Source organism: Ptychodera flava, chromosome 18, assembly GCF_041260155.1.
Source record: "Ptychodera flava strain L36383 chromosome 18, AS_Pfla_20210202, whole genome shotgun sequence".
Classification (NCBI taxonomy): Eukaryota; Metazoa; Hemichordata; class Enteropneusta; family Ptychoderidae; genus Ptychodera; species Ptychodera flava.
This window is the reverse complement of record NC_091945.1, coordinates 17,168,534-17,182,442: the sequence shown is the minus strand read 5'-3', so window position 1 is coordinate 17,182,442 and position 13,909 is coordinate 17,168,534. Positions and strand designations below refer to the sequence as shown.

Sequence of the window (13,909 nt, the reverse complement as noted above, 5' to 3'; positions counted from 1 at the left end):
CATGGTTATGAAGACGATTTATCTCAGAGATATTAATGTATTAATTGCACATGAGGAACTGACCCTTTTCCTTGACCCACTTCACTGAAAAACTTACTGAATTCACACTCTCATTTTAAACCACACATTTTAGAAACATTCCTTGCAGTTAAAGGGGCAGTTCTCAATCCCTGGTTCTCTCATTTTTGCTCTTTTGACATTGACTATTTTTATGTGACGTAAGTCCTTTGTGTCCATCTAATCCATTTTTGAGAGATACAGCTGATAAAACCTGCCGCTTTGAAGTCCGGAGGTTAACAATGGAAACATTACGCACAAAATTAAAGGCATGCGATCAGGTTTGTCCGTCATCAATCTATACATTAAACATCACTTTCGATGGACAGTGGAAGACAGTAACAGCGCTTGTATCTATCACCTTACACAAACTCGAAACCCCGGGATTGAATCATATGCTTTTAAGTATATACTTCACTGTGAAGGGGGACTAGCCTACATGATAAATTAAAAGTTGTCTTAAACCGTGGTACTTCCCTGCCTTACGAAAATGAGCTTCACTTTCTTTGATAGACATAGATATATCAATTTCAACGGTGTCATATCAGTGACGTCATGAATGCGTGGCTTAAAGTCATATACGTTTTGCGGAATCCTTTCGTTCAGAAATATTTACGTAGCGGTGTCTCTTTAGAAGCGTGCTAAATATAGAACTGCGACGTAAGCATAACTGACAGCTCGGGCAGGTTTTGAAACTATTATGGGATTTGGCTAATACTTAGTGGTGAGAACTGCTTTTAGAAAAGTTAAGCTGAACAAACAGGGATAATAGCCCAATACTCCCAGCAACGTCATTCGTGGCCAAATCGTGGAATTACTGACTATTCCCATGTCTTGAGTTCATTATCGAATGAAGTCGAAATGTAAACTTTGTTACTTTTCGCTTAAATCTTAAAGTTTGTATACTTTGATTTCAAGAATTAATATTAAGAAGTAATTTACTTCTTCCTGTGTAAAGACATTGCCCCCTTTTCCAACATTATTTGAAGTTGTTATGTTTTTAATATTCGCCGAACTCCAGCTTTTGTAGATGTTATGTCAAAAGCACGTGATGTAGTTGTGACCTCAGAAAAATACGTGAAAGTCACAAATTTCTGTCAAGTCAGAGAAATGTTTAAAATTTCAAGAATATTTCAGTGCGCATGCCCGCAAGTTAAACCTCACAGTAGACGACAGTCATTAGGTCTAAAACTGCATAATTTAAGGCAGTATGCGCCTCGAGAGTGAAAGACTTAAACTTTTACTTAAAGTTTCCTTTAGGAATCTTTCGACCATCCTCTTTCAAAATCAAGAATAACAATCGGGGGTCACCGAATTTTGAAATTCAAAATGGCCGCCATCCCTTTGTTAACTCTATAGAGAAAATAAAATGTTCGAATTACAAAAAATTAAGACGGTGAAAGTTTTCTCTCACCAAGAGCTTTAAAATGAACCCCCACAAGTGGTATATCAGAAAATAATTGTAAAAGTTTGAGAGTCTGAGTATCTGTCCCTGAGGCGCGTTCTACGTTAAAGGTCAGAACGATCGAGGCTGTCTTACACTAGAGTTGTCAATACCGAAATGGTTTTGTCGTTTCTTGATAACTCTTTACCCTCTGCTCTCTATTCATATGCTATAACAGACATTGCATGTCAGGAACGAAATACTCCAACTCCTCGTCTGACATAAGTGCATTGTACTCAGAGCAATGTTCTGACATGTGAAGATGCATTCCCATAGCGGCAGATGGATTGTACAGTGTTTTTTACGACGCTGTGGAACAGACTATATGCAGAAACTACTGTTTTCTTCCATATAGGTCGAACCAACTTCTCTTGCTAAAAGGGCCAGTAACTTTTGCAGATTTTGTACCAATTTTGATTTTACTATCAAACGCGTTTCTCATTATACTCCTCAAAGTATGTTGAAACACCTACTATTTAGCTTGTCACCACAGCGTTCGTACGAGTAAACTGTTTTGTTATCGTTTATATTTGATTTCTAGTCCGGGTCAGAATTCACTTGTCAATAATAAAAATCTAGTCTATAATGCGCATGCTGAATACAGAACAAGAAATCCAGTTGACAATAGTAACAAAAGTATGATAAAAATATGACAAAAATTATCAAAAGTTACAGCTACTTAAAAGACACATTGTTTCTTTAAGACACTTTGATAACCGAATACTCTGTAAAACAGCCATCTGCACGTGCATCTGCCACAAAGTGCTTGTTTGGTTTACTCAGATTTATCAACGAAATACCCACACAATCAGCAGATACGACGCTATCTGCGAAATGAGTGGTGGACAAGCAGGTACAAAGACTGCCGATTGAGTAGATGTAAAATGTATCAGAGAAATGACATCGCAGATATCTGACAAAGACGGCTGATCAACAGAAGAGGTACACAAGGCGTGAGTGATGTGCGAACGAACTTGAAAAACCCAAAGGACACGAGATAAAGTCACGTTCCTGCATGTCACTCTTCCGAAGTGTGGAAACACGTGAGAAAACACGACACTTGTCTGTTGATTATGGGAATCTGAAATCAGGAAAAAAACTTGTAACCGGCAAGGCTGAACAGAAAACTGCACGACAGGTCAACGGTTTACCGATAATTGCGAATCTGGCGCTGCAAATAATATTCCTTTAGCTGGGTCGGACCATGGATTTTCCATGACAAGTTCATGATATACGGAGATAGATTGTTATCAACGATTTGATTTGAGTCTCAGAGGACAGGAAATATTGCTGATCGTTTATCGACTCTGCAATCCATTTGCTTCATTGCTTGGCTAAAATCTCGTTCTGTCTTTTATTAATTCATGTCGCTAAGATTTGTTTGTCACTTAATCAGACAACAATAACAATAGCAATGACATCATACTGTAACAACTTAGATCACGAACATCGACTGTATTTGTCATTTGCATAGAACCACTCATTATCTAGACTCCATATAATTGGATGATCAATCGCATAAAATTGCATTGTTTTTAAAATGACGTCATTTTTGTGCAAGTTTTCAAATTTTAGCGGAAAGCATGTCGGCTGAGAGGCTTGATTGCGAGAAGTTTGAACTTCAACATGTTGTCTTTGTTAAACCACGGTAAAAGGACAAGCGAAAAGGATATTTTAGAATTAGGCAGAGAGCTAATATTTCAAATGTGGTATCCTGATGAATGAATACAGCTAAGTGATTCACAGTTAACTGATGATAATCCGAACAAATACGATAAATGCCCTAAACCCTTAAATCGCAAGATTCCATAAGATTACACGTCACCGATGCTGATAGTAATGCAACGATTACCGGTCGGCCACATTGTATCAGATCGCCAAACAAAGCTGGGTCTTGTCCGATACATATGAGTTTAGTGCCGTTTCTCATGAAGAGGTTCGTTGCATTGGTGTCCAAGAATGTCAAGGGCTCAACCGACATGTTTTTTCAAGATTTAGTAACCTTGCAAAGCACGACGCCATTTTAAAATTCATAAATCTTGACAATGACTACAATGAGTCAACAAAATACCTGGAAAGATTCCAGTGTGCCCAATCACGCTTGGTTATGTAGGCCTAATAGCAATATCAAAGTAATTATCACAATGAAGTTGACATAGATGTTATTATGTTGACATTGTAGGTGTAATTTAGGACACAAAGACGTGGAAAATTAGATAAAGTAGCAAAGAATATATCTCTAGATTACGTTAATCACATTTGTTGACATGTAAGGCAAATTATTATATCTCGATACCCTGGTCAATCCTCACTCGATTATGAGCGATTTTATGTAACCTCGACTGTAGTCATTTGCATACAGCGGTGACGTCACATGTCATCAGTGCCTTAGTATAAAATCAGAGCAGTATGAAGTTACTTGTTATGTAGTGGATGTCAATACAGACTGTCTTGTCTGGACGGCACGATATCTTAACAAATTTGTAAAAGTTTGCCTTTTTTGTGCCGGTATTTTTTGAAACCATACATATTCAGTCGGCTGTTTTACTTAGGCCGAACAAAAAATTAACCTGACCTACCCTAGAAAACCCGCCGACCCTAGACTTTTTTCGAATTTCTTAAAGGATTCGAGAAATTATCTAACTTTTACCGAATTTTATGGGTCTCAGCCAACAATACACAAATAAAAAAATCCTCCGACCTACTTACTCTAATTTTGGGGGCATGTTTTCAGAAACACACAATTTTTACGTGGCCTTATTCTGGGACATCGTGATTAACTACATCACAGTCCCTCCACTGATCACGGGATGGAGAGGATGTGACTACATATACAGATAGCGTGGAGCAAATTGCTGGACGCTGGACTTGCGATAGCATCTGCCACAGTAATTTGTCACAGGGGACACTGGGATACATCGACATTTGCGTAGAATTGTTATTCAGAATCATAAAAACGTGACGTAGATCGTGTCTGGATGCTGATATGCTCATGTTTTCGTGTTTGATGACAGAGATGACATTGAAATGACAATCTCCACATGGGATAATGAAGGACAAAGGGGATATTTACGTCGTTTGACAGAGTTGAGCACTAAGTTCAGATGTACTTAGATAGCCACGTATACAGATGGAAACTTATGCATGTGCAGAAATTGGACGGTACTCACGTGATGGAGATATGAAACAGCGAACAGGCAATAGGTAAACAACAATAAACAAAACAAAAAACAAGGAAAGAAAGCGAAAGAAAAATAATGACTATTTCTGGATTTTCTTATTAAATGCAGTTATTCATCTCTGAGGAGGAAGATGTCTTATAATTAAGATTGAAAATACAAAACCAACAGCGGTAATTAATCACATTCGCCGCATCATCGGAGCTCGGCAAGATGCTTTTGTATTTCAACACCGTGACCTTTATTCCCCTGGCGCTTCCTGGAAGATTATGAATTTAATCTTGACGAAAGGAAAACGCGCAAACATGTTTTCAAAAAAAAGCGGAATCAATCGGAATTGATGAACCCACTTCTGGAACTATGAAAGCTAAAACATGTAAACGTTTTGAATCTAGAGAATTCCGATAAACGCATTACCATGTCGTCGGGGTTCTCTCGCGAGAGATTCACTGGGCTGTGGTTGCCCCGGGCAACGTCCTTTCAGTATGAATCTTTGTAGACAAGAAGCAGATGTTCCCTTGATTTACTTAGAGCGAGAGAAAATGATTTCAGGAGAAGTGTCCTTTGCTGGCAAAGAAGCGTAGTCGATTATACTGCTTTGGTTTTTTTAATGTACAGCATGCCACTATCGCTGCCAGACCTTTCAAAGAGCAACGATCACAAATGCACCACAGGCCGCTCAGGTGAAGAAGAACAATGTTATTAACTATGAACAACTGCTCTCAATGCGCGAAGGTAGATGTGAACGAGTGGAGAAGTATAACCATTAATTCATAGCCAAAAAAAATTACTTTCAAAATATAAGAGTTTCCTCGAGTAACGAAATCACAAGAAATGCGTGAAATATAATACAGAACATGGTGTTAAAATCTTAACAAATAAAGGGCAAATTGTGATTGGCAGGTGCAGGGATGTACAACAGACCTCAGAGGGTATTTTCCTCTTCATTCAAGAGGTTAAATTCCTCATGGAAAATAGCCAGCCAAAATAAGCGAATGCCCGGTCAATTTGTTCAGTGTCAATACCGTTGAAGTTGTTTACACATGTTTTTTGATGTCTGCATTCAGTCTTATCGATGAGGAACGGTCCCAAATGAAATTAACATTATCGATATATGCAATCAACATACTTATTGTCAATTCCTAGCCTAGTGTCCTTTGCGAGTAAAACAACGGGGGACTTGATCATCATAGAAATGTTGACAACAGTGTTAAAATCAATTGAAACTAGTTGTCAAGGTAGAACGGACAATTATTCGGACTCTCAAACTTTTACAATGTTTTTTTGGTCTACCGCTATAGTGGAAGCTCATTTTGAGCGTAATTTTGTGTAAATCGATTTTTTTCTATGGAGTTAACCTAGGGATGGCGGCCATTTTGAATTTAAAGTGTCGGAAAATATTGCGTAATTTATTTTTCTAGTACCAAATATTGCATTGTTGCATTGTGAACCCTGATTGTTATTCTTGATTCCGGAAGAGAATGATCTAAAGTTTCCTTACGGAAAGTTTCAGCAAAAGTTTGAGTCTTTGGATTTCGAGACGCGTACTGCCTTAAGTATCAACCCACACATTGTTACGTGCTGTGTGTTACACACAAGCATATTTGAAACGATCGGAACGTGTCGTACATAATCACAACATCTGTAAACGAGTCTTCTATATTCAAACATTTTTGTTGCGATGTCACGGAATAAGTTGTCTGGAGGACGTATTTCTCTGTCGCGGCTGTTTACACACACGTACAATTTCCATATACTTCCTGGAAACGCGATCGTTGAAAATGTTTCAGCTTTTTAGATTAAATGTCACAGCATTTTCAGCATTTTTCATGACAATGCCGACGATCATTTTCACAACCACACGTCAAATTTCAACGGCAAGATGACGTCTTACCATAAACGCAAACGAATCATGAACAAATAGTTCCAACCTATTTTTATAAACCGGCACTTCGTATGACCACACAGAACTATTTGGCCATTTCACGCGCGCGAAATCCACTGATTTTTCCCACTAGTGAGCACACATGTACAGAAATTGTCGTCTGCAGTATGAATTGTTATGGGCACCCTTTAGAGTTGTGAATCATTTAATTCGTGTTCAAAATATATGCCCTTCGTGAATTTATAGTTTAGGGTTCAACTGAATGTTTATAACTAGTACCACTAATAAATTAAGGGGTGTTACATTTTTTATAATAATTCCTTCTAGACATTTAGCCTTTGCGGTCAACTTTTATGCGTCGGTCATATCATCCCAAAGAAGACATTTGTTAACAGAAATTGCAGCGGTGAGAGGTTAAACAATTTCTGCATATTTCAGTCAATATAAACTACTCCAATCATTTGTGCGATGAAAATTGCCTCAAAGCTAGTTCGTGAAGAGACTGCACAAATTGAGTTTTAACGACGAGAATCCACACGCGCCCTTTTACGGCGTTATTTCTCGGTGTCTGCTACTGAATACATATGACCTGTCTTTGGTCGTATGTGCAATTATTGGACATTTCTCTTAAAGAAGGAAATCATTGCTCAATCGTTACACTTTTCTCCCTACCAATGATGGATCGTAGGAATGACAACATTCCAATGACGAGATTGATCTTGTAATCACGCCCGATAAATAATTTGCTAAGGCCGACTCAAAGTTAACGACGACGTAATCTCGCGTGGTTTCGCTCGAATCGATTATACACTCTCCCGCGAATCGCCCGAAATTATCTCGGTAATCGAAAATGTAAGCGCTGTAATTTGCAATAGCTTAATTTGATCACCGACTCCAGGTATAACGAGATCTTCATTCAATTGAACCGTATGTTACTGCGACGCTCTGGTGTTCATGAAGAGGAAGACACGTGTAAATATTGAGCTTCATTGAAACAAAACCGTTACGCCAGCCAAAGATTGGATCGAGTGTCCAAATCGAAGAGCTACAGCTATAAAATTTACCCGTTCCAGAAACTACCGTCACATAGAATCAGCGACGTCCATTCCTTCATATCATAGCACAGGAAAGCCAGGGAAAAACAAACATACAAATAAATAAATAATTAAACCAAAAAAAAAACCCAAACAATACACGAATATACAAACAAGCATACAAATACATAAATAATAAACAAACATACAGACAAACAGAAACAAATACATAAATATACAAACAAACATACAATATCATAGAACGTTGAATAAATAACGACAAACAAACAAATGTATACACACACACGCACATATATAGATAATATATTTTGGTTTATTTATTTATTTGTTTGTTTGTATGCTTGTTTGTTTGTTTTTCCCTGCGTCCCTGTGATCAAAGCTGCTTCTCTCCGAGAGCTTGAATCAATCATTTAATTGGACAGATTTTGCCGATATTATGCGTTCAAACAATCTTCAGCAAAATGGTTTGAAGATAAATCTTCTTATACTTCCTGAATCGCAAGCATAGAGATATCAGCCATTCATGACATAATTGCGACCAAAAAGTAACACAATTTCTGAAGTGCAAACACCAGGTTCAGGGGCATGTCAAAGTCTGTGAGTAGCAAACACTTGGCAATTTTGACTCTGTGAATTGCAAACGCAAGATGATCCTTGTCGCCTAGAATACCTGAACTACAAACATACGGCTATCGCCTGCACTGGACTTGTATAATTGCAGACACAGGGTTGTCGATTATGTAGACATCGAGAAAGTGCAACATGGGGATCGGTTATGGTAAAAAACATCCAATTGCAAGCGCTGAATACTGGCTGTTTAGATTATACATATATATATATATATATATATATATATATATATATATATATATATATATATATATATATATATATATATATATATATATATAAGAAACTGTAGGAATTCAGGTGATCCCCAGTAGAGCGTGGAATGGGGTGAAGATAGAAGAAACTTGGGTTGAAACACACTACCACACCTGGTTGTTAGGTTCCAAACGTATTTATTATACCTCAAACACAACGTTTCGCTCTAAATTTAGAGCTTCTTCAGGTGTTTTCTACAATAAAAAGTACGAACATGAAAATTACAATGGTTGAATTGTGTAGGAAAACGAGCAATGTAGAGTTATAAGTCTGTGAAAATCTGGAAATGTACATGAATGACAGGAGAGACTATATATATATATATATATATATATATATATATATAATATCTGTTCAGTATCTATCTGTCGGGCATGTTCGCTACAGAATTGCAAACAGTTGGTATAGGCTACTTATAGTAAGAGTTTACGAATAGCAAATACTTTCTTATTGGCCACTTTAGCCTCACGGAATATTGCAGACACATGGTCATTGGCCGAGTTGTACTCACTAAATTAAAAGCCAAGAGTTATCGATCAGCGAAAATTTGTTGACACATAGTTATTGGCTGTGTTAGAATAGCTTAATTGCACATACATGGTTATTTACCGAGTCGTACCCGCTAAATCGCTGAATGGCGAACCAAGAGTTATCGATCGCTGAAGGATTGCAAATATAGAGTTACTTATTGGCCATGTTAGACTTGCTGAATTGTATACACATGGTTATCGGCCGAATTGTAATTGGTGAATGGCAAACCAGGAGTTATCGGTCGGCGAAGGATTGTGAACACAGAGTTATTTATTGGACACGTAGACTCGCTGAATTGCAATCGGTGAAGGATGGCAAACATAAACTTATTGGCAATATAAGTCTCGCTAAATTTCATACACACGGCTATTGGCCGTATCTTAATTGCTAAATGGCAAACCAAGAGTCATCGACCGGTGAAGGATTGCAAACACTAAGTTATTGGCCATGTTAGACTCGCTGAATTGCATACAAATGGTTATTGGCAGTGTTGTAATTGGTGAATGGCAAACCCAGAGTTATCGACCGGTGAAGGATAGCAAACACGGAGTTATTGGCCATGTTAGACTCGCTGACATGCAAACACAAGATTATCGACCATTGGAGGGTTGCAACAGCAAGGTTATCGGCACGGAAAAATCTCAGACTCGTGGTGACACACGCTGTCATATTGATGCGGAACTATCTCGTTTAATCTGTCACGTGATTTCAATAAATAAACTACTTCCTGTTAGGGTGTAATTGGTCAATAGATTGCAGGATAAACGGAAGATGCCAATCAGAGCTCAATATAGAAATATGTCAAAATTACAGACACTGAATGAAAAGAGTTGTAAATCTGTCGCGTTAAAATATTCTACGCCGAGTTTCAATATCTTGGTTGAATGAATCTCTTGAATTTCTGTAAAAGAATGTACCGTTTACATTAAAATTCCAAGTTTCTAGCAAACTACTCCCAAAGATCAGAGCAGAAACTTCCTGTCTGCGCTGTGAATAACCACAGCCACGTTGGCGACAAACTACTTCAATAGACTTTAATAAGCGTCTCATTTCCTATCTAAATGGATGGGGAGGAGCCCGCGTTCCATTCAGGTCCATTTTACACCAGGCTGAACTGATGCGAGATTTCTCGGCGATGTTTGGATTTCGGAATCATTTCTCATACTGCTCTGGTTTTGTCAACATGCACGTCATGAAATGCAAAGTTACAATGGTGGGCACACTCAGCCTTTGAAAATTGCTCCTCAGAGCGACCTCTCTGTAGAAAATTAGTGAGCAAAAATCAAAAGCCGGATCATTAGAGTTTATTTGATTATTCCGTTATTGGCGAGTTGTGTTGACTTGCATTTCAACGATGGATAAATGCATGTCCAGTGCCGTGGTGGCTCATGAAAGCATGTTGACTATACAGCGGCATTCACGTCCGACTATGTCGACAAATACCAGTTGTCTCGTTCTTTGATGTTGCATTATTTTGCTCATGAACTTCGCCTGATAAATATGATGTCAAAGCGGAAATCACGTAAAATTTACATAATATCGCGAGAGTTGTGAAAATTTACAAGAACAAAAGCGGTAACTTAGGATCAAATTTCATTTATTTTTGTTATATAAAACAAGCACATTTTCTTTATATTCTTCTCCTTGATGTGTTTTAAGGTAGAACGCGCCTCGGGGATAGACATTCGGACTCTCAAACTTTTACAACTTTTGCTGATCTCCAACTAATGGGGGCTCATTTTAAAGCTCTTAGTCTAAGAAAAGTTTTCACCGTCTTAGTTTTTCGAAAATCGATATTTTAATTTTTCTCCATAGGGTTAACGCAGGGATGGTGGCTATTCTGAATTTCAAATATCGGTAAGTCTTGGATAATTTTGTGTCTCTAGTACCAAAATATGCGCAGTGACCCTGGATTTTTATTCCTGATTTTGAAAGAAAAGGGTCGACAGATTCCTTGAGGAAAGTTTTAGGAAAAATTTAAGTGTTTCACTCTCGAGGGGAATATTGCCCTAAACAAATTATTAGCCTTGCTAAGACACTGCATTGTTTTCAAAATGCACTATTCTGGCTGATACCGGTAAATTCGAGTCCGGACTCTCAATAAAATTGGGTATTACACATACACAGGCTTTGTTGACGAGCTGAAAACTAAACCCAATTCAACACCATTTTACGAGCAGGACAGTGAATTTTAAATTGAATTTCAACGGAAAAGATATCTAAAGTAAAAGATAACGGAACTTTAACCTCAAATTTAATCGGCGCCAGCGAAACTTCGTATGTCTGTGGATTTCATAGTTTTATCGGTTTTGTGACATCCTGACATATTTCAAATTTCCAGCGTACTCGGCCAGGTCGATACTTTAACAATCTTGTTGAATGTAGGAGCGTGTCGATCGTTTTTATTGTGATGGTTGTTCTTGGCAATTTAAGAAATACGACTTTGCTCACCTATAGTACGAGCTGATGCACTGATATCTGCGCGGGCGAAGTACAATTGCTAGTATTACATAAACGTGAATGACAGTAAGAAGAACATCACACGTTTGAGCTCATTAACTTGACAAATAGCGAGGGACTCAAATATCGTTATACCTTCAGCGAAGTAATGCGTCCTCAAGTGCTATCGATTTAACCAGACTGCGTGTACGCTGAGACATTTCTCTTCGGAATATGTATCTCGGAATATTGCCACTTTGTGCCGGGGCAATAGCGTGATTTGTGCTCGCCTTTTCATGCGGAGGGCGAATTATCAGCCGTTGATGAAAATGTTCTGCAGAACACCTAGGAAGAAATTGAGGACGAGAGTTGAACATCGAGGCATTTGACAAGACGATAGCCTGTCCTTATTGTAACGCACCAACTATCAGCCGCTGCTATCGGAAGCTCTTTCTTAGTTGAATTCACCGGGGAATTCTGAGAGAATATGGCAAACGAAGTGTAACGTGTTTATAACCTCAAACTCAAGTCGGTAAATCAAGATTTTAATGCTTGTCGCCTATGAAAATACACGCATGCACATACACAAAAAAAATGTAAATTTAAGAAATGCGTTTATGGCGATTTTTGAAAAGATAACGAGGATTTTGTATCTTTGGTGGCGAGTATTTAAACTCATCATCGTTAGATACGACTCAGTAAGTTAAGCTTAAAGCGCAGCCGTGCTTGAATGCATTAAGGCCGCCAACCGTACAAAACGTATGTTTGATGTATCTTGATAGCCGACATAAATTCTAAAACAATATTGCTATTCCTCTCGCTCCTTTGTAAAGATCAAATCGTTAAAAATGGAAAACATTTTTATTCGACTGCTCTATCTCGATTTTCTTTATTTAAAGACTCGCAGTAACGCCGTTTCTCAGCGCTGGTGCTCGAAGTCTAATAGAATACTAGCGCAGTTATTAATTTTGCCTGGGTTGCGTTCGTTACGGCATAAAATCTGACAGGTATCTGTCTTGGGCAAAATACGAGATTATTTCGGGGAAGTTTTCCGGAATGTACCATCGAAAGCACGGCAGGTCGTGTCTGTCGCCTTTTACGTGTGGCATTTTGGATGAACGTTTCAAACGTAGACAAAAAAAAATCACAGTAGCTGGTCTAGATACGCGTTCCCCCTCGACCTCGCGTAACCATAGAAACCGTGTCCTCCGCACGCTGATGTGACATAATACAGTATGATAATGATAAATTGAACTTGTCAAATTGTCACACACCGAGTGATACCATCGAAAATCCTTGGCAGAGGTTTCGCTTCTGAAGACTAAACATCCACTGTCATCACCGCAGTACTTACGTTCAACGTTTTTTCTCAATTCTCAAGTTAATATCTGCTTACCATTTCTCCAAAAAGACACTGCTCCGCAAAACGCACATCTTTAGCATTTTGCATCGCATAAAACCCCTTTGTCTTTTCAAAAGAAATAAAACGACGGTTTTGATCTGACAGAAATATGTTAATCTACAAAAATTTGAAACGGTTTCATTGATTCGAACCGCTTGGCTTTGAAGTTCTGGAAATATTAAAACTACGGTGCATACTCACAAAGACAGGAAGTACACACGTCGCCCATGGTGCTCCGTTTTTCCGCGTCTTCTCTCCACGGTTCGCTCGTCACTCTCGGCGTCACACTTCCTCACGTTGAGCACATGAGCTCTGAGAATGACGCCTCATGTAAAATGTGACTCACTTTTCTAAGTCTTTCCTGAATGTGAACGTTCGAAATAATCGAGTGGGGGGAAACAGGGACGGCGATGGAGCGACCGCTAGTCAGTGGGCGAAGATTCTGTCACATGCACAACTTTCTCGCTGAGACTCTCTACGCTTGCCTGTGTGTACACATTGGCAGATGGCAAATGCGATACGCTAACGCAATTTAAACTCCGCTAGTCATATCGGTCAAGATGTTGAACTGCCTTTCGGAGTTTATTGCAACTCAACGTTCGGAGGGCCTCACTACGTGGCATGCAATTTTCACGTGAGCAGCTCGAGCCAAATTTCGAGAGAAGTTATTTATAGAATTATAATAAACGCAGGAACTAGACTTTGACATTAATGGCAACCGAAATGAAGTGAATCAGGATTCTTTTCACGTGTTTCAATAGTGTCTTGAAGGACGCCTCGCCAGATGTATCACGCGATTATGCAAATTGTATAGGGGTCGTTAATTAATCATAGGCTATTGAGTGTGACATTGATAATAGACAAATTACAACTGTGTATATAAGAGAGGGTGATTGTGACGCAAAATGTGTGACCGCAAGTCACGACGGGCAGATTTGATTTTCGTTTTCATGAGCGACATTCACAAAGTGTTGCCTCGACGTATCACATTGAAATGTAGCGTACACACGGACTGCTACAAACGTGCAAGCC

General features: G+C 38.7%; 1 protein-coding gene across 1 annotated transcript in view; it reads right to left on the bottom strand.

Annotated features, from left to right (window-relative positions):
• Positions 1 to 13,242, bottom strand: part of LOC139117027 (glutamate decarboxylase 1-like) — a 41,290-nt gene extending 28,048 nt beyond the window's left edge. Inside the window, exon 1 of the mRNA XM_070679831.1 lies at positions 13,079 to 13,242. Within this exon, the coding sequence (XP_070535932.1) occupies positions 13,079 to 13,106 (28 nt within the window). The 5' untranslated portion in view covers positions 13,107 to 13,242. The remainder of the gene's footprint in view (positions 1 to 13,078) is intronic.
• Between the last annotated feature and the right edge of the window lie 667 nt (positions 13,243 to 13,909).